The following is a 22,676-nucleotide window of genomic DNA, read 5'->3' as shown; positions in this document are numbered from 1 at the left end:
TTGCCCTGAAATTTCGGAGGGTTTTATAAAAGAGCTGAAAGACTAATTCTTTTTATATTTTACTTTATTTTTAGGAGTGCTTTATTAACAACCATTTCTTACAGCAACTTACAGATCTTGCTGTTAGTGGTTGTGAGGAATGGCAAATTAAATTATTTTAGGGCGTCTGGGCCAACTTATTATTTTAACTGGTCCGGGAACACGATCTAGGGCAAGCCTGAACTGATTCAAGCTAACTGTGAGTTTATGAAAAGGAAAACGGAACTAAAGAAGTTTAACTTATTTTATGTACCTAAACCTACTTACAGTATTGTATATATGATTTACTAGCTGTACCCTGCCACGCTTCGCTGATTGACCACATTGTGATTGAATGGTCGAGAAAAATAGATAAAAACTATCCTTGATGCGTATTATATATCATGCTTAAATTTCAGCTCGATCTGGGCAGAACTTTTTGAGCTTCAGAAGCGTACACAAACGAACATAACATTTTTATATATATAGATAGACGGCCGATTGGCGCAGTGGGCAGCGACCCTGCTATCTGAGTCCAAGGCCGCGGGTTCGATTCCCACAACTGGAAAATGTTTGTGTGATGAACATGAATGTGTTTCAGTGTCTGGGTGTTTATATGTATATTATAAGTATTTTAGTATGTTAATCATACAAATATTCATCAGTCACCTTAGTACCCATAACACAAGCTACGCTTACTTTGGGACTAGATGGCGATGTGTGTATTGTCGTAATATATTTATTTATATTTTTTATATATAGATGTAGGTAAGTAATTAATTTTTTGTGGATATTTCATAAGCGAGTAAGCACATTAAATCCGATCCCTCATTACGCAGTGCCTTTACATTCAGCATTACTAAAGTCAACATGCCGTCACCGCATACTATTTTTGCGAAGTATGATTCAGCAAACGTTTAAAAGCGCGAATAGAAATTTCTAGCATCTACAATTCACATTCTATGATAGACTTCCCTAGTTAATCATTGTTCTTTAATGTATTTAGACTGTGCTAGTTAGTAGCTGTTCTTGCTTTTTTAACGCGTTGTAACTCATTAATAACATAACGAAATAAAGTATTTTTGGCACTTTGCCAGACTTGTAAACCCTCATTTTGGTGTAAAAGTATTTGAGTAACCTATTTTGTCATATAGTTTATACAGAATTGTACAGTATTACAATTTATTTTAAGCCGTGGCTATAAACACTTTTGTTTTTGTCGACCAGAAAATTAAATGAATTCTGTCTTAACAGTATTTCGTAATAACTCTCAGACATCACATATGAATTTGTAGAATGTTCGTGAATATAATTATAACTAACTAACTTAATTCTTCCATTAAGGGTTAAATAATGAACACATTGTTATTCCAAGGTTGAATTAGAACATGCTTTATTTATAGTTTTACAATAATGAAGCTTCAAACAATATTTTAAGAATCCTTTATGGTTTTAAACTAAGATTTTCGTGGTTAACCAACATTTCTTAAGTGTAGTTCAACGGGTACATACCACGATAATATTTTGGATTTGTCGATATCTCGACCCAGTTGCATGGATCGTGGTCACGACGGGACTGCGTAGTTACGAGATGTCAAATTGGATGAAATTTTGGTGCTTCCGAATTTCAATAAAAATTTCAATCGCGAGGACGGTCTTCAATTAGCAAATGTGTGGAACCCAGTGGTAGAATTATGCAAACCAAGAAAGCATCGTACAGCATCTTAATTTAAAAGGGACGTTGTCAGTGTAGTGTGCCGAACAGTTCGTGAAATGCCGACAAAAAGAACACGAAAGCGGGTAGTCAGATTCTGCCCGTGACATCCAACTTGACATCTCGTACCTACGCAGTCCCGTCGTGACCACGATCCATGCAACTGGGTCGAGATATCGACAAATCCAAAATATTATCGTGGTATGTACCCGTTGAACTATACTTAAGAAATCCTTTATGGATTCGACTCCTGAAATAGCAAGGCACATGTTTTGTCTGTTCTGAGGGAAGTAAATTCAAATTCAAAATTCATTTATTTCAAGTAGGCCTAATAAAAGCACTTTTGAAACGTCAAGTCTGTTTGTTTGTAGTGATTTTACCAACGGTTCGGAAGGCAGATTCTACCGAGAAGAAGCCGGCAATTAACCATAATTGTACTCTCTTGATATGTATTTATATCTCTGTAACTACTTATTTTCCTTTGGTGTACAATAAAAGTGTATTCATTCATTCATTCATTCATAATTATCATCATCATCAGCCTCTTTCTGTTCCATCGCAGGGCTCACACCTTCTCCCTTGTAGAAATGGGGGGATTCGGAGCGTAGAGGGTCTACGAGGGTCACGCTGCTACACATTTTACTTTTCGGAGCGACAATTTTCTCAAACGACGACTTCCCTGGCGCAACGGTGAGCGCTGTAAATTGCAAAATAGGAAGTCCCGAGTTCTATTCCTGACAGAGGCAATTTGGGAATTAATAATTTCTAATTTTTCTCTGGTCTGGTCTGGTGGGAGATTATGGCCGTGGCTAGTTACCACCCTACCGACAAAAACGTGCCGCAAAACTATTTAGTGTTCTGGTGCGATGGCGCGTCGAAACCGACTAGGGATATGACTATCGTACTGCCTAACAGAATGGCCCGCTACCGTCTTAGACTGCATCATCACTCACCACTGGCAGAGGCGTGCATAGAGGGTATGCACAGGGTATGCAGATGATATAAAATGAAGAAATTCTCAAGAGTTATACAAAAAACTTAAGGATAGGCATTGTAAGAGTTATAAAACCCTACCCATAAGTGTTTATAATTCGTACTGGTCATTTTTCTTCATTCTACATCATCTGCATACCCTGTGCATACCCTCTATGCACGCCACTGACCACTGGGTGAGATTGCATTCTAGGGCTAACTTTGTAGTGAAATAAAGAAAACGAATTCTCAAAGTACTGAAGGTTTCCCGATCGAAAAAGTACCGATTTTGATTTGTAGTCACGCTTGCATTCATGCTAATCAGGCCGATAAGGCAGTTATAATGAAGAAAATTGCTTGCTTCAGTTGCATCTACAGAGATATCAATTAATATACTACTGAACGCACGCTCTACCAGTGCTATTATATATTCTGATACCACCTAACTCTGATTATTAGATCCTTAAGCAAATTGCAATAATATAACCCAAAGTAGTAAAATTTAGCCCTCATTCCTTGCAATTGTAAATCGCGATTTTTGAAAACCGAATAACCGCGGACGAAGTTACGGGAGGCAGCTAGTTTTTTTTATTAAGTTGATAATTCGTATTACGCCAAGGTGATGCTCCAAATTTCAAGAGGTGCATGATATTGGAACCGTCCATCCGTATGACAGTGATAAACTGCATTTCGTGATATATTAGAATATCTGAGAAATAAATTCGGCCGATTCGCTTGGCAGGGATACAACATTTATATGCCGATTGGGCTATTGGGGTGGAGGGCGAATTAATATGATTAAAATTAGCAAATACGTAATCCATACTAATATTATGAATTGCGAAAGTGTGTCTGTCTGTTTGTTTTTTGTTGCTTTATGCTCGGCTTAACTATTGCACCAACGTTTACGAATATTGGCACTTATGGCGATTTTACTCGACTTTTATTCCAAGAAGCACCCACATACTTTCTTGTGGTAGAACCTCGTAATACTCTAAGCCCGAAATTCCTGTATCGTAGACTGTGTCCGGCAATAGGATATTTATAAAGCTGACGATTTTCGCCCTCTACGACTCTACCTACGACATAGACCTCTACAGTTCCCGTTAGCCTCTACGAAAGTGCTACAATATTATTGGCATCGTTTTTACTGAAATCTATTTTAAAAGAGGTGAAGAAGTTTATGGTAAGTTTGGAGTTTTAAGCAATGAAATATCAGTTGTGTTGCCTTCACGGTAAAAGAAAACATCGTGATGAAAACTGTATACCTGAGAGTTCTTCATAATAGTGTTCAAAGGCGTGTGAAGTCTTAACCTACATGCCTAAGAGGTCTTGATTATGTTCTCAAAGGCGTGTGTAGTGGGCCACGGCCTAAAAGATTATTTATTTATTTATTTATACTCTTTATTTGTACACCAATCAGAAAAACGAGACAAAAAAAAAGAACAAACACATGAAGAATGAAGCAGGATACAAATGGCGGCCTTATCGCTAAGTATCGATCTCTGCCAGGCAACCTTAGGATTAGGAAAACTAAAAAGGAAACGAATAGGTGGGGTACACTATTTAGTACATACATACGATTACTGCTCAATTTAAGAGGAGACCTGTGCCTTGAAAAAGAAAGCGAATGGGTGGATATTGATGAAGTAAGATTTATTACATGATTAATAATTCAGTTAAAATAATAATCTTCTGACGGCCGATTGGCGCAGTTTGCGAGGCCCTGCTTTTTGAGTCCAAGACCGTGGGTTCGATTCCCACAACTGGAAAATGTTTGTGTGATGATCATGAATGTTTTTACTGTCTGGGTTTTATATGTATTATTCATAAAAATATTCATCAGTTTTCTTAGTACGCATAACACAAGCTATGTATTTTCTTGGATTATTTATTTATTTACTTTATAATTAAATTACCTGGCTCTGGATAGATTCGTCGATGGCTTCGTCGTTGCGATTGCTGGAGGGCGAGATCAGTAGTGTTCTGTACTCGCCCTCGACTTGTTGCGGGTACTGCTGAGGATACTGTTGCGGCGGCACCGGCGTGGTTCGAGGCAGAGATTCTGGACCGCGCCATGCCGTCGTGGGAAGTGGGCTCGGTGTCCTGTTATTCAAAAATGGGATCAATCAAATTGAAAAAATAATAATTTCTTGCGGTGTAAAGTCAACATCTCTTGTGGATGCTTTGGTAAGCGACCTGGTTTTTAGTATTAAAGAAACAAGAAAAAATTTATCGTATAGGTTTGTCTTATTGTTGATCCTTACATTCTTAGTAGCATTAAAATGCGAGAGTGAGTTTTTTGCCCTTCCCTGACGAAGACGAAGAAATTAACTTGATTTGTTAATCAAGTTAATTTCTAATACTTAATCTTACATTTCTTAATCTTGAATTTTTGCATAACGATTTTTTACCGCTATTCAGCAGAGTGGCGTTATTTTCGCCACAAGTATAAGTTGGTCTCTAGTCTTCGGAGTAAGCGGTCGATAAAAGTCTTTTTTTTTAACAAATCCCGTGGGAACCGTTTGTTGTACTGGGATAAAAAGCAGCCTATGTCTCCGTCCTTTCAACTAACTCTATGCCACAATTAAAATTGATTGGTTATTGAAATTAAGGTAGGGCAAAAAATAAACATACAAACAGACTTTCGCATTTATAATTGTAATCCAGGAAAGGATTAGTGCCACTAAGCCCACCAACCCGCATTACCAACCAGCAATACCTGTGTTCTCTAGGCCTGTGGTCATCAGTGGGGCGGTAGTAGTCAACGCATGGCATGAAATGGCACCTATATGGAAGTAGATGTACCTGAACGGCGGTGGGACAGCAATCTGCGCGGGTGATCGAGCGATAGCACTAAGCTCGCCAACCCATATTGGAGGAGCGTGGTGGGTCTATGTTCTAAAACCTGTGCTATCTAGGCCTGTGCTCATCAGTGGGGCGTTAGGAGGCCACGGATGGCATTAAATGGCACTTAAATGGAAGTAGGTGTACCTGAACGGTGGTGGGACAGCATTCTGCGCGGGAGATCGAGCTGCTAACTGCGTGCGGGGACCCTCGCGGTCACCCTCCCTGCACATGCTTTACTGTTAACATGCTTGCACAAATACACAATAAATACAGGTAAGGTTCCATAACCAACTGTATTTTTTCCATACTTGATGGTTTTCAAACATATGAGTGGCCAAGTTTATGCATAATGAAGAAATACTCAATACTATCCGATGTTTTATGCTCTTCTACGTTGATGTATGATTTTTTTTTTCCACTACAGGTTACCCCTTGACTGCAATCTCACGAGGTAAGTGATGATGCAGTCTTAGGGCTAACCTGTTAGGGGTATGGCATTTATATTAAGCCAATCAGTTTCTACACGACATCGTACCGGAACGCTAAATCGGTAACGGTAATTCATCTTACAAATTGAGAAATTATAAATTCCCAAATTACCCCCGCCGGCGATCGAAACCGGGACCTTCCACTTAAAACCTCAGCGCTCACCGCTGCGCCAGGGATGTTTTAACTATAAATATATAATTGTGACGTAAGTATTTAATTATGAATTGCGCTACAAGTTACGTGAAGTTAGTATCTAACAATGCTTCCATGCAATAATGCTTATAGAACTTGATGGAATGAATACTATAAATAACCTCGATGTGGTTTACGTACATACTCGTAATACATATACCATGATCCCTAAAAATGGTCTAGATGATTTAATATCTTCTAAATACGACAACACTAAAACAGTCATGCTAAATGCAGAAATCTATATGCGAAGAAAAAAGATCCAGTAATAATAGTTTGCCGCCTCATTATTAGCAAGCTTGCACGGTTTTAGCAGCTAATAATTATAATATAGCGACACCTAGATAAGGATCTTACTCGTATAGACGATAGAAGGTGGGCGTTGGTGAACGCCCTACGAAGCTGTATGAAGTTGAACGTGGCAATGTGTACAGATGACTACTTGGTCTGGCCCTGTGGTTATACTAAAGTTTCAGATCATCATACATTGAATTTCTTCTTATTTCTTAATTAAAAACAAAAGTCAATTTACAGAATTATAACCAAGCCTAAAGGTAGAGTCTAGAGGGAGTGGAGTAGATATACATTTGTTTTCAATCACACTTTTAGTATTATCACATCACTTTTAATACGTGCTATTTTATATGCTCTTAAGATTTCTGATCCTATCTCGCTAAAAAAACCGATTGTAGTTAATTGGCTATGTATAAAATCTTATACTGCAGTTAGAATGCCGTTTACATCAAATGGCGACTTACTAAATGTTGTAACTACAGTAAATATAAATCTTTACATAAATAATCTTACCCTCGAAAATTAGAGCAACATATATGATCGAAATCAGATCAAGGTCGAATTGTAATGGCTACTGCAAACTGCGTTAAAAACAGATGACGTTATATTATGAACCTAGCCAAAATTGTGTTAAAATGACTGCATCATGTTTGACGCTCGCAAGGCCAACTGAACGTTGTATATCGATAGTCAGTATAACATCAAAAAGGAGGATGTATAAAATGTCAGAATGGGTACAAAACTGATCTCTATGAAAGTACTCAAATGTTAAGCTCAAACTCAATAAACTTTCATACATGAGCATAAGCTGCTCATAAAAAAATACCAATATAATATATTGTTGCCAATTTTGTGGTGCATACATCTCTAAACTAAATCCATGACAAACTATGCGAAAAAGCGCTGTCTATTCAGATGTTTTCTCGTGAATAAAGAAAGCACTATTATTATAACTGCCAATTTAATTTAGGTTCGAGATTTATGTAAGTACAACAGAATCGGCACCATTGATTTACGAAAAATGTAAATGAAATGAAATGAATTTTTAAATGACACAAGGCTTAATGTATTTGTGGGATTGTCCCATACGTTCCTTCGAATGCGCATAATTATGGCTCCGTAGACACCGGAGGGAAAAACAGAATACATTTTGTTCCCCCGAAATATTACTGAGATGATTCCAATGAACAATTCATCTGAACAGTTTCTCTATCCAGTTACGTTTATAACAGTTGAAGTTCATCTAAAGAACCGCCAACATAGCTAATTTGGTACCATGCTAAACAATCCTAACTTACCAATCAGCTATAAATGATAGTTGGGGTCCTATCATTTATAGCTGATTACATAGATCTGTATGTCAGTATATCAGTTTGGGAGTTACCGTAGCATGAAGGAAAAGGGTACCCTAAAGATTAAGCCGCATGGTTTAAAGTAGTCCGTTGTTTAGATTAAAATTAAAAATAAAGTTTTACCTTTGCACAACTAGTTTGATTTGGTTAGGGGCGTTTTTGAAAAGATTCTGCGCGTCCTCATGGCGTAAGTCTCGCGCATCGTAGGGGTCGATCTTCGCGATGATGTCTCCTCTCACCAGGTCGCGACTGGCAGGAGAACCTGGTGTTACCTGGAAGAAAATTACATTGAATTGACGTTTTACTTGTTACCTTCGTTCGATTTTACCACTAAGCTATCTTGTTGAAACCCGGCAAAAATATAACTTGCACCCAGGGGGTAGACATAGGATACTATTTATTCCGGAAATCAAATGATAACGTCACGAATAACGTTCTTGGTGAAATTTTGCATAGAGATAATTTATGTAACGGTCCCCGCGGAACTTTTGAAAACCGAACAAAAACGCGACCCAGTTCGCTAGTGTAGAGGTAAAAGAAACCGTTCTCATTACTGAATCGATGAAATTTATTTATACTCCTAAAAGTGTAAAAGGTTTATACTAACAGACAAATAATTAACTGGAAATAATTTATAGTAATTACTTTTGACATTTGAATGCATGCTGTGATAACCTGTAAATAGTTGAACATTTACTATGCGACTCATTCCAAAAAAAGGGCAAGTTTTAATGTATCTACTGTTGGTTGTCCATTATAAATAAATAAATGTACTGAGGGCACTTGTAAGTAGTTTAAAATTTGATGGTACAATTTAAATTCACTGTCTGGTTAAAGTTAAATTACAGTGAGATAATTACCGAATAAGTGAGCCAGATACCTTAGGCTTGTACACAATAATATAATAATATACTGTCTCGAATATCATGAGATGTTTCTTTTAAGAAGTGTGTTATATTAGAAAGCCTGAGCAAGTGCTTTAATTAGATTTTTACGTTGGTGCTGACCCAAAATCGTGCATTCCGTCGTTGTCATGTAAATTATTTTAAAATATAAGCAAGGAACACGAATTTGCACGTGCAGGAAGCTACATTAAATATTCTTGTGTTATGACACCTGCTCTCAAGGTAAAAAAAAAACCGTGACATCTACTACTCTGAAAACTGGCTTTGGACTAGGTTAACAGTACATTAATCTTTTGGCAGGATTCGTAATTATGTAATTAGTTCACGAAGATGAGTTAAATCATCACATTTTTCGTCAGACATCATGTATTCTGTACTTTTAAATTTTTTCAAGTAATAAGCATTTTGGGCTACGAAACTCGAAATCCTGGGGAAGACCAGAATTTGGCAAATGTTTGGAAGTATTGGGTTTTCCTGTCAGAAAATCTGAGTATAACCACAAGTAAAGGTTTCGGCCTTGCAACCCAAGCCTCAGAAAGGACGTTAAGGCATCTGTCGCAGGTAACACTACTGCGAACTTGATAATTATATACTTTTTATATACTATTTAAAGCCTCACAGTACAAGCTCTTAATCCCTACCTCCTATAAGAAAAGATTCCTAAAAACTTAGGATAAGAGAAATTAGAAAGATGATGAAGACGATTGTCATAACAATAATTTAATGAAGCATGAATGCACCTTGCGCACCCTTAAAGTTAGCTAGATGGTACCTGCCCTAACAACATATTTATTTCCGTTTAGTAACAGATTAAATTCCGTATAACTGCCAAGTAGAATTTAAAAATATATGCGTACAACATTCCATAAAGCAGTTGTGTGAATTCGTAACTGAAGATGGCATCGGAGGTTGTTGCAAAGGTGGACCTTTTTGCAAATCGCTATCAGCTAGGACGACCTTGCGACTGAGTAAGAGGGAGGCTCGGATGTGTTATGCATCGAGTTTGGCGTGCAGCCAGGCTAAATGCGTCCATCTGCGTTGTCGTGCCAACCTCTACTGACATTTTTATTGAAAACAACCGAAGAGTCGATAGACCGTACAACAAATCGAAGGCTGATTTGCGCAAATACATCACATCTCCCCCAAGTCAATGGCGAGGACATGTGACTAAATTGGCTACTAAGGTTGCTTGGCAGTAGTTTGCTCCGCTTTACTTCCTTACAGATTAGAACAACTATGGTTGAACTACAAGAGCTGATGTTGGAAAAGAGCAACTGCTGAATTTCTGGTTGGCTTCTGGGTAGAGTCTATCATCAGAGTTGGTGGTAGAGACACTACAAACAGACGTACTTGGCGACTGGCGTTCATATTGTATCTTGATTCGGCCTTTTTACATTAAATGAATTAAGAATTTTACGTGAAATAAAATTCTATGCAAGTGTAAGCAAATCTGCCTTTATAGGTACATTTGGGTAAAGATAACATAGTATCTTCGTTGAGACTGGTCAAAATTATGCATAATCTGTGGTCGGTATAAGTTGGAGTAGAAATTCAAAATGACAGGAACCCAGATAAAAAAGAAAGTTCATAAAAAATGTCGGTAAATATGGAGGTACAGACTGACAGAAAAGTATAGACAGAAGTGTCAAGGGAAGATTGAGGAAGTTATTTCTTTGTAGTTAATTAAAAGTGTGATATAAGTTCAGATAGATTGATGTTTGAGTTTTTAATATGCCATGTTGTAATTAGAGATACTAAAACTATTAAACGTTGTAAGATATGAATATGGGGTTTATTTCGTAAGTTAAAGTTTCAGATTCTAGAGTGTATATAGGTATAAGCAGTGAGCTTACGATAGTTACACACTAAATCACCTTGCCGATTCGCGAGTGGCAAGTCTTAATAAGTTCTGGCGCTTTAGATTGCGTCATATAGTTCCATAGACAAGACAATAAGAAGAGACTGTTAGACAAAGGCTTTGGTGAAGAGGACACCAAACTCTTTAAAAAGATTTATTTGCAAAGTGAGATAAACACAAAGCAAATAACGCGTCAAAGGTAGACGTATAATTGATGTTTGTTTATTGTAAAAACAAACATCAATTATACGTCTCAGTCAGTTTAAAGGAAACGTCTTGAAGATACTCTTCAAAACGTTTCCTTTAAACTGAAAGTCATTTCAAAGAAACAATTTGGTCAAAGTGAACTGAAACACCGCAAAACATATTTGTTTTATAATGTAGGTGTTTTGAAAGATGTATTTTTACCAAAGTGGTACATGCTCTCAGATTGGTAATTTATGACTGTGTTTGATGGTATGCTACCGTCATCCACATGCAACTATCTTAGCTAACCTTTTCGACACAGTCTAATAATATTGTTAGATCGATTGAGTCATATGAAACAGATGGCAGATGAAGTCCGAGTAATCAAACTGTTTTATTTTAACAAGGAAATTAGCTCAAGGTTGAAATGAGATTTGGGATGTATTACCCATAAGTGCTTTCGGTCATTACGATAAGTATATGCCTTGGGCACTGACAGTAAACAGAAAAAAAAGCGTAGGTAGAAAAAATTGAATTGAATCCTCAATTCTAGGAGTTTGTTTATCTAAGAGGTACCTAGTTAGATATCTATCTACTTATCAAATATCCAGGATAACATAAAATATATAAGTTCTTTTTTGGAATTCTCGTGATTATCATCATCAAGACATGGTCGAAAGCCATAATTGCATCATACCTGGTGCTTAATCTCCATTTGTTCCAAAGAGATAAAAAAATGAGACCAACTGGGTTATTCAACAATAATATATCATAATATTTTCTCCTCGTTATAAAATTATTGTTTTTTAATTGTTTAAAAAAAACAAACTTATCCTAATTTTCTTAACTAACTTTTCTTGCCCGCTTTCAATATTTTATGACAGATTCAGTCCTTTGGATTCAGAAGAAAAATGTTAAGGTCAAAGACAATAATGCTTCTGAGCATTTGTCTGGATTCTGCTTAACCCAAATTTTAAGGAATAGTATTTCATATTATGAAAACATTTCAACACAACCTGATATCCCACGAGATGGGTTATCTCACGGGATCAAGTACGCCCAATGAAAAGCCTTGGCCAAAGGTAACAACTTCACAAACAAATTAAAAGTTTAATCGGATTCTGTTTTATAAAGAAAAGTTTTAATAAATCTGCCCATTTTAACAGGTAGTTATTACAATTGTTCTATATTCAAGCAATTCTTGTTACCAAAGAACGTTTGACAAACCAGCCCTCCTCCTTTTTTCGGCTCAGATACCGTTTCAGAACAAAACGGGCCAATTCTTATAAGGTATAAGTTTCCAGGGTGCTTTTATACAAACTAAAGAGTGAGTAATCTTTTTGGTGAAATATTTAATGCTAAGAATAGAAGTAGTAGAGAGAATTACAGTGGAATAAGTAAATAGCACGAAGCAAATAATTATTATTTTAGTATTTAATATCAACAAAATTTGTAGCGACTTTTAACGAAGAAGCATTTTACTAAAATGAGATAATATATTAAATAAATCCTAAAATTAATTTAATAATTCTCAGAACATACAGCAGAGAGCAGAGATTTGCAAGGAGTTCCTTGCAAATCTCTGCTCGTTATAATTAATAAGTTAAAAATTATTATGTCACGTGACGCAAATATGGCGTAGCTGGATGGTTATAGTGACTTCTATATCACTAAATATTTGTTTAATGTTATTATATGTTATTATTATATGTTGTTATTATTATTATATGTTATTATAAAAAAAGTTTATACTGTATATCTAAACTCAACAAATAATTATCTGATATTTAAATATACATCAAATAGGCATCTTCTTTATGTGGCGTATTATTGATTGAAGACGGTACTCGTAACAATTAAATAGCTCTCTCCATCACTAGAGTGACAAAAAAATAAAGTTTCGAGCATCTACAAGGTATCAATAAAAAATATCGTAAAAAGAGCATAAAAACATATTTGTTTTGGTACGTGACCTAGCGGACACGCGCATGTCCTGAGCCTGGCCGGCTTTTTATAAATAAACGCTAGTCTACGCTGCGTCGGCACTTATCGCTGACTCACGTAAATAATGCTAGCAATCACTCTCGCTATCGAGCCAAACATGATATTAGAGAAACATTCGAAAAAAATCTATACTTTGATACGTGAATACAGAATATACGTGAATGGTATCAACGCTTGCGAAAGCAAAAAGTATGAACTGCATTTGTTATCATAAATGCATTCAGATAAATTAATAAAGAAAAGAAATATTTTTTGGAAGGTTTCAATTAAAAAGTATAGAGCCCTAAAAAACTTAAAATCTATTGCCTTATCTCTAAATTGTATTCAGTGACATATTAAACCTATAATATTATATCTTTATCCAGCTATGTTGTTTTCATCACCAAAAGCAAGTTTGTTAAAAGTAATTAATAAAGAACTTTGTACGACGAACTAATAAACAACCATAATATCTATAGACTCGTAGGTCTGGATCCCAAAACAATCGTAATAGTAAAAAAATAAAAAAAAAGTGGTTGTGTAAGTGGGTCAAACCGTTTTCTTGTCGCGCTTGTTGACGGATATCGAACCGAGGGTGCTGAAAACCCATCTAACAATAGGACAATAGGATTTTCTAATGACAATGTGAGATGGTGATAACAAAAAGAACACCCGGCTAAGTTTGTTGTGGGCTTCTTCTTAGACCAGGGCGCGAATGGAACCCTCGTAGCTTTAGTTTTAAGTTTACGATTGTAGTTATCGCCATACTCACTGCTATGTACATATTTTGTATATAATAACGCATCAAAAGTGCCATCTATGAGCCTATTTGAATAAAGAATTATTTGACTTGACTTGACTTGATGTAGAAAATTACGTTAGCTACTTAACGCAAGTAAATTATAACCAATTTTGTTTGTAAAAATAATCAATTAATATTGATACATGATATTTTCCTTTGAGATCTAAAACACTATTTATTTTATTTCATTGTTTGTTATGTTCTGACGTTATTTCTGTCAAGGCACTAAGTATTAGAACTATGTCAACTCTATCAAAGATCAGACTGAAACAAAATGCTTCCGGGCATTAAGTTTGGCATGCACATGTTTCTTTCTTTTGCCGTGATAGCACAGTGGTTAAGCCTTTGTCACCCCGAGGGAGCCTGGTTCCATCCCAGCGTGCTCTTCTTACGTTTTGGAGTTATTTGCGATTTAACTAATTAAATATCACTTGCTTTAACGCTGAAGAAAAACATCGACCTGGTTGCCTAAAAGTACTTCGTAATGCTCTCAAAGGGCTATGAAGTCTAGCAGTAGGTACTTGGCCAGCGTACCCTGTAGTTGGCCGGCAATGGGTTGACATTGATAATGTTTATTTAATGTGAGATAAAGTATTAAATCAAACAATTATTTCTGACGATCATGCAACACTTGCCTACATCTCATGAAAACTTCCGCTACTATCGAAGGTATCGTCACTTAACTGAGCTATAAGCAACATCAAATCAGGAAACCTTTGCATTAAAAACGTAAATCGTATCTTGTTTACAACACTTGTGTAAACACACTTTGTGACTTTCACCCCGTTCTAAACGTCAGATTAATTGGAAACTTTGCACAATCAAAGTTCGCTGACAATGCAATAATTTAAATACTATGTCCCATTATCTTGATCAGGATCTTCAGCATTAGCCTACTTTTTAGTTCGCTAATATCTACGAAAGCGTGGTTTTTAGTTCATTAAACTATTTTGTTTAAGCTTACATAGGTATACGATAAAAAAGCTTGAAAATAATTTGCTCTAACTTCATCGCTAATTAATTGACTATGAGATGCTGATTAATGATGCTTAGTTCGTTGTGGGTTCTTTTTAGACAAGGGCGCGTTTGTAACCCTAGCGTTAGTTTTAAGTTAACGAATGCGTGTATCGTCATCACTTCGCAATAATTCCCCAATCCCTGCCGATAAAGACGTGCTGCTAAGCGATGTTGCGTAGCAACGGATTAAGGGTGTTAGATATAACTGCCATACTCCCTAACACGTTAGCCCGCTACCATCTTAGACTGCATCATCCCTCGCTACCAGGTGCTTACGAGAGCAGTCAAGAGCTTACTTGTATTGGAATAAAAACAACAAAAAAAAGCCGCGTAATTAAAATGATAGCAAAATAAAACCAGGAGATGCAGTAAACACGCGCGCCGGTTTGTTTACACCGGCACGGTTGTTGCGGTTGAAGAGCGAGGCGCCAAGCGTACCCTAGTGACAATGAGCGGGGTGGCGAGATCCGCGCCGCCCACCAGCCTCAGGCCCCAGTTGGTGTCGCGGGATTCCCTGCGCAGCGTCACGACGAACGTATGCTGCCGCCCCATGGCGCGGGGAAGGGTCACGACTCACGGTGCACTGCGCGACGCGTTTGGCCGCGGACTTGCGAGCACGGCGATAGGACGCGACGTAGTGGCGATCAGAATTAGCTCCACCGCAAGCTACACCGCGCCCCTCCCGCTGGACTGCACTGCATAACCCTGCCGCAATCGACCTACTTCGGAAAACGGAAGCTGGTGTTGCCCAAACAGATGACCAGCTGTGCAACCAGTGTGCGAACCTGTTTACTTTTCTCGAAATACCAAATTTAGAAACAATTCACACCAACTCGCGCGCACGCTCTAGGAACCTACCTACTTTTTTTTTATTTAACTTTAAGTTAGCAGTTGGCTGCAATTTCTACTGGTGATAAGTGGTGATGCAGTCTTAGATGGTAGCTGGCTAAACGTTTAAGGAATATGGTGCGACAATTAAAACGGCAACACAGTGCGGAACACTAAATCGCTTAACTAAAATGGTTGAATTGGTTTGATGCTTGATCAATATTGAAAGTTAAAATTTAAAGCTATCCCATTCTCCATTTCTTGGTAATCTACAAAAAGAGTATCAAAGAGTATCTACAACACCGGGTAATGAAATAACATTTAATTCTTATTTAGTAACTGAAGGATAAGAACCAGTCACATCTATTCCATGGTTTAGATTATTTCTCTTGGCTTTCTCTCAGCCTGCTACGGCTTGGAACCTTCTCCACAAATACCGTGTTTGATGTGTACCTACTTCCCAAGAGTACAAACATGTCCTGATTTCATATTTTAGATTTTGTTTTATTTTATGGACATACTATTACTAGCAAGGATAGCCAGGTTTACATCTTTTAATCTGTAAGACATGGATTAGTGAAAGAAACAATATTATTGTTATTCTCAATTTCTAAACATGTTGTGTAATTTGTACTGTAGAATGACACTACCACGCTTAGAGATAACCATCCCTGAAAACATTTTTAACTTCGTTGAGTGATTATCAAAACGACCAAGCCGTTCGGGGTTTTGTTCCCTACGATAATGTGCGAAAGGTCAGGAACAGGTAGATTTTTATATAAATGAGTCTACATATCAAAGCCGCCGACTCACCGATACAAACCGGTGGCTTGTTTGTCAGTGGGTTAGCGCCATCATATCCCGTTATGACGACAGAACAAAGTCTGCAGTTGAAATTGTGTAGCAACTGAACAGGTACGTGTCGGCGGCAAGTCGCAGTTGTGCCACCGACATGTAGCCAAAAGTCACCGGGAAACAGGCGAGAACGCCGTTCGCCGAAAAGTTTCTCTTAAAATAAAGTTGCCGACACCAAATCGCTGGGCTGTTACGAAGAGACTGCGGTTCGGGTGTGTAGACTCCTTAGACTATTATTTTCTTTAAGAGAGATTCGTCATCATCATCACTTCAACCGATTGACGTCCATTGCTGGACATAGGTCTTTTGAAAAGAGTTCTAAAATCCCCGGTTCTGGGCCGCCTGTTTCCAGTGGCATCCAGAGACCCGCTTGATGTCACCTTGAGGCCCAAACGTCTATCGGTTCTCCGAGCCCCGCCAATTGCCACTTCAGCTTCGCGACTCATTGAGCTATGTCGGTAACTCTAGTACTTCTACGGATCTCCTCATTTCTGATTTTATCACGTACAGATACTCTTGACATAGCTCTCTCCATAGCCCACTGAGTGACTTTGCGCCTTCTTATGAGGCCCATAGTAAGCGACAACGTTTCAGATCCGTATGTAATCACTGGCAACACGCAATATTCGTCTTCCGGAATTGTCTTAAGAGAGATTTTGCTTAATGATAAATTGATCAATATAACCGTGATAGAAGTCTGTAAATAATAAAAACGGGAATGAGCGAAACTAAAAGTTAGTTGCAAATGAACGGTACGGAACTTTTGATTTCTTTGGTGTCTATATTTAAAGCAGGTGTCAAGGTAATGTCGTTTCATTGCCGGTTGAAGATTGGTTCGTATTATATTCGCATACAAATAGCTCATTAATCATTGACACGAATACTCGTAATTTGGCATATTTAGGTGCTAAACAAAAGTTTGGCAATGTTTGGTATGACCATGCGCAATAAATTTTAATTGGAAAAGATTTTAGCCGCTAAAGGTAAGACGGCTTTAATTGTTGCATATACACTTGCTCATTAAAACCCTGACCTGATAATAAACACATAAACATTTGATCCTTCATCAAAGGTTACAAACAGGGCCGTATTAACTATGTCGTGGCAACTGGCCCCTAGACAATGCAAAATTAAAGTCAAATCTTAGTGCATTTTCTGACTTCCTGAAATATATTTTCACACAGCACTACGAAATTTTATTCAGTCAACTGGATCAATCTGAAAATTCCGTTTGAAGTTGCGTTTGCCTTTTAGCTTAGCCTTTTTTTCCTTATTCATTTTTTGTTTTAATGGTTTGATGCTTCTGAAATACCCAGCTTCCTGGGGCAAAAAATAGGTCTGGATGGGTGGGAATTTTAACGCCTAAAACCCCCTCGGTGTCCATCCACCGCATAACCTAAGAACCCACCGGTGCTTACTTTATTTTAAAATAACAGAACTTATACACTTGTAACTAAAGAGAAATAATGAGGCAGTTTCATTAAATTTTATCTCCTCTTAACCTACGACTATAGAAACAACTTCTTTATCAATTTACCTATGTTTAAAAAATAATAATAAAAAAAAAATTCTATCGTCGCATGATGTCGGGCGCGGGCACCTTGTCAGTTGCCTACACAGCCTTATGAATAGCTCGGCCCTGCTCATTTTAACGCGTTTATAATGCTTATATAGCTTAATGCTGTAAAAAGTAATATCATCAATCATCCTCAGCCTATTAATTTGCTACAGATGGCCATCGGCCTCGTCTTCCACAGGTATAGAGAAGACACCACCACGCTGCTCCAATGCAGGCTGGCGTACTTAAATAACAAACTGAAACGATCAGTTAACGATTATCATTAGGTGTTTTATAATGAATGAGACCGATGACAAAACGTGCTCTGCGATGCACGAAGGGAAACAACAATAAAATTGGACCCTTCGAATCGTGTAACTTTCAACTGAATCAATCGATTAGTTTTAACTTTTACATCTAGGCCGCAACTAACCTCCCTCGATGAAGAAGCTTTTATCATTGCAAAAGTGCAAAAGTTAAATATTTAAGATCCTAAAGAGGGTTTTTAGAGCAAAGACTGATCAAGCTATTCCAATTTGGGTCATTATTATCATACGATAATAATAGCCGTGACGTGCGGTTGAACATACTCTCCAAGGCACGGGATTGGACATCGCTAATATCCTAACTCCGGACTGGTATTGCGAATATCTTGAAAAAAAAAACCAATAAAGTACAATGTTTTCCCCACCCGCGAATCGAATCTATACTTCGGGGTTCTACTAGATTACGCATGTAGCTATATGATAGTAACTTCCCAATGTGAATTGAATTGAAATTTGGCAGTATGACAACTTGGTATCTGATAAACAAAAAGGATTTAGTAACGTCATCATAAATTCAATATGAAATCCTCCAAGATAATCGTTCTATTTTGGACAAAAGCTCTTAATACTAAAAGAAATATACAAAGCTTCATTCCACTGCAACTAATCTTGCGTACGAAACTTCTCATTCAATCTTACGAGTTATTATATGAGCGTGCTGCAAATCTTCTTGGCGTTACTCATGAGGCTGACGTTATAATAAACAGTTGCTGAATTGATCACTTGGTGCAAAGTTATATTTGAAGACGATAATATAATAAAGCGTCTTCTTTAGACTATTATTAGTCCTTAATAACCTTTGATTAAAAGCTCTAAAGAGGTTGAAGGAGGGCAAATAAACCGCTAGTGTGTCAAAGTCAAAAATATCTTAACTGAAGTGGTCCCATAGATTGCACTTATGATGCGTAGGTAAAATTCCATAAAAAATGTGTACGTGTCTTTGAGATGATGGCAATATTATATTCGTAATCTTAAAACAAACGCTACAAGGGTTCCAAACGCGCTTTGGTCTAAGTAGAAGCTCACCATAAATTTAGCCGGGTGCTTTTTGCTATCACCATCTCGCATCATCATTTAAAATATTAGAATAGCAACGTGGTTAGAAAAATAATTTACACCCAAATCCCAATCTAATATAGTTAACGCACGTGAAACCCAGGACGTAGCTAGTTAAGATTATTTTCTGCCGCAAACGTAAGCGTAAAGTTCTCTACCAAGGCTTACAAAAAACTTGGCACGTGAATTAATGAAGCAGCGACATCTTTATTACCTTTATGGCTAATTTGAATTGGGACACCAGTAATTTATATTTTATTAGACCATTAAAGTCTGCTATTTAAGGACAAGAAATAAAAGCCCTAAAATTAGGCTCTAAATCTTTTATAATTACCTACCTACTTAATAAATACTTATTAGATTATTTATAGCAGCTTGAGATTTGTTTGGGATCTAGACCTAGGTCATGGCGTCCCAAAAACTAGGGACCGATGTGACTGAGCTATAGCGTCGCTGGATTCAACTAATATAACAAAATGACATACCCGCCGGTAGTTCCTGGGTTCGTCATCAGGATCTGGGCGCTGGTGGGGCACTCGCCAGAACGGCGGTCGCTGGTACATCGGCATATTTTTACAGCCTTTATGACTTCACTATAAATTAAAAGAAACATGTTAGACCTATGTTAGAACTCCTAGTTGGTATGCTTGATATTCTTCGAAAGGTTTCCTACACATATCATATTCCCAGATTGATCCTGGCTTTGATCCCCGGAAGGATCTATTCTATAAAGGCGCCTTTTTCATTAGCATGGCATATTGAGTTTTATATATCTGCCTCAGCCCTAATCGGTTAGCCCGCTACCATCTTAGACTGAATCATCAATTACCATCAGTGAAGGGCTAACATGTGGTGAGATAAAAATAATAATATTAAGAATATACATATAACAAGTTCAGATACTTTGAGTTTCAGCAAAATACTTAAAGACATGTAATAAGGTTTAGTAAGGTAAGGTTAATTTTAGGTATGTTTGGAAACAATAATTTAAAAACACAAAATATATTCTTTAATAAAAAGCTTGATTTTACGCCCATTGTGCGTTGCTACACCAACAGCTGGTCTGACCCACCGCATTCAATGTTTCACATCAAAATATAAAGTCAGTCAATAACTACATAAAAAGGAAATGTGGTAAGAGTACACAAATACTTCGGTTACTTTTCTGTCATCACTAAATTTTATAAACATACCATGTACAAAACATTTAATAACTAACAAAGAGTAACGCTAGTAAATGCGTATAATCCATCCAGTTTGTGTTTATAAATATATTTCAGTTACTTTTCCATCATCCCAGGTTATTATAAACATTACAATATGTACCAGTAGTCTATGTTATAATTTACAACTTGTAAACAATATATATTTAAAGAAAAGGTTTAGCTGATAAACGTATGCGTATAATCTGTCAAGTTTGTGTTCATAGACAAACTAGAGTGCCGCGTATGTTCATACGATATTTTACGGCCTGTATCGAGTTATTTTTAAGTGTAGGTGGTTGGCAAGAAAGCCGTGTAATAAGTTATTCGATGGCCAACCGTGCACTCGGATAGGGAAATTAGAATAATGGAGTGTTAACTCACCAGAGGGCGCGAGCGGCGATACGGCAGCGTCGTGTTCACAGCGCCGACGCTCGGTCAGTGTCGGTGTCTATTATCTCGAATTATTCTGGGCAACATTAAACTATGTCTATTTTTTGCGACGAGGATAACGCGCGAGACGTTCGACGCTTCGTGATTCGAGTGATTTACAGACGAACGGGGCTCGCGCTGTTTCTGGGCCAATAAGAAAATTCGCAATTTTCGTTTTCAGTTCATTGCTCCCGATTTTCAAGCGAATTTAGGTTGTAGTTTTTAAAAATGTAATTTTCTATAATAGGTTTGTTGAACCCGATCTAATATTAGTTTCTAATCTTTTGTAGGAGCAATTAAAAATTGTATTATATAAAATATTAGGGCAATGTCACATAGCTGTGTTGCTTGTGTTTAGCGATTTTAATGCTGCATTGTGGTGTCAAACGCACCCAATTTAGCGGTTCTACAGATATATCAAAACCTAACTAAATAGCTACGACAAGTAATCGAATGTGTGCTAAACACTGACCTATATTATTAACACTGAACTGGCTGTCCTTACGTGGTAGCCAAGGGACAAATCGCTTCCACATTGCACATCGTAGCGTGATGTGATTAAAGATATGGGTAGCCGCGAAGAGAGCCGGACTGTCGGTCCCTGCTAACCGTTGCATACTTGGTATATTGCCATACATTCGTTTCCGTCATGAGGCGCTTAAAGGGTCGCACTGCGCGAAAATTTGCGCGACGGAAATGTCTCGTAGCCAGCACGTTACACAAATGACAGCTAAAATGTTCTCCATTCAAAGCACCACATTTGACATACGAGTGTCTTACCACGGCTCGGCACGGCATGAGCACGGATATCCTCTCAGAAGGAGTTCTGAGTAGAAGTAGTAGTAGTAGAGGTTTTAGGTTGTAAAACCACGCTGGCCGAGTGAGGATTGGTAGACTTCACATCCCTTTCGAGAACGTTATGTAGAACTGTCAGGCATGCACGATTCCGCACGATGTTTTCCTTCACTGTTAAAGCAAGAAATATTTTTAATTCCTTAAAATAATAATAACTCCGAAGAGCTAAAGGATCGAACTCGGTTCGATCCCCGGAAAGAGAGTAGAAACTCTTACCACTAGGCTATCACTGCTTGCGTTAATACAATAGCTTTATATTATTCTTATTTTAGTTCCTTGCATACTCGAATTAAGGCGTCACATTTCAGTGCCAAAATGGCGTCAATCAATTCGAAACGACAACTTAGAGACTGCACAGTTCAAAGGGAAAGTCAGTGTTATTATGTGTATTTTCCGATACATAATCGAGCTTTTTAAAAGTTAGTAAATCGTCAATAGATGATGCTTATTGTGTCGTTTTTGCTATGACCCTAATGGTATATATTTAAAGCTGAAAATAAAATGGGTATTTGTCTCTACATACTTCTGGAAATTGAGGTCAAGTGCTTGATATTAATCAAACACAGACACGAGGTAAGGGCACGCCGACCTTACTGATATGTATCTCTACTGATTTTATAAAGCCGAATATTAACTACGAGCATTCCCAACTTTGCAAAAGATTGTTAACAAACCAAAATAGCTTTCCCTAACCTAAACCAACATCTAACTAACAAACTACTCCGCCTGGATAGAAGCAAACTTAGGAAGGTGGTAAGAATCATAACAGGGCATAGCTCCTTAAACAGACATCTTTCCATTATAGGTGTCACCGACAGCCCTCTTTGCAGAGCATGCATGGAGAAGAATGAAACACCTACGCACGTGATGCTGGAGTGCACGGACGTGACAGAGCAACGCGAGATCTACCTGGGATCACCAGCCACTTTCAC

The 22,676-nt window shown here is 37.6% G+C and overlaps 1 protein-coding gene across 10 annotated transcripts in view; it reads right to left on the bottom strand.

Moving 5' to 3' along the window:
- LOC120625657 (PDZ and LIM domain protein 3) overlaps window positions 1-20,988 on the bottom strand; it is a 31,019-nt gene extending 10,031 nt beyond the window's left edge. The window contains exons 1-6 of one of the 10 annotated variants that reach the window (XM_039892762.1): window positions 20,842-20,988; window positions 19,741-19,848; window positions 8,005-8,153; window positions 6,593-6,688; window positions 5,699-5,776; window positions 4,624-4,810 (exon numbers count right to left, since the gene is read on the bottom strand). In XM_039892762.1, the coding sequence (XP_039748696.1) occupies window positions 4,624-4,810; window positions 5,699-5,776; window positions 6,593-6,688; window positions 8,005-8,153; window positions 19,741-19,824 (594 nt within the window). In that variant the 5' untranslated portion in view covers window positions 19,825-19,848; window positions 20,842-20,988. Of the gene's footprint in view, window positions 1-4,623; window positions 4,811-5,698; window positions 5,777-6,592; window positions 6,689-8,004; window positions 8,154-15,070; window positions 15,303-19,740; window positions 19,849-20,841 lie in introns of those variants that run through there. The other 9 variants (XM_039892769.1, XM_039892764.1, XM_039892766.1 and 6 more) reach the window with 9 other exon arrangements.
- Window positions 20,989-22,676: the final 1,688 nt, after the last annotated feature.

Source organism: Pararge aegeria, chromosome 8 (genome assembly GCF_905163445.1).
Source record: "Pararge aegeria chromosome 8, ilParAegt1.1, whole genome shotgun sequence".
Classification (NCBI taxonomy): Eukaryota; Metazoa; Arthropoda; class Insecta; order Lepidoptera; family Nymphalidae; genus Pararge; species Pararge aegeria.
Note: the sequence above shows the minus strand (reverse complement) of the source record. Positions and strands in the feature narration are given on the sequence as shown.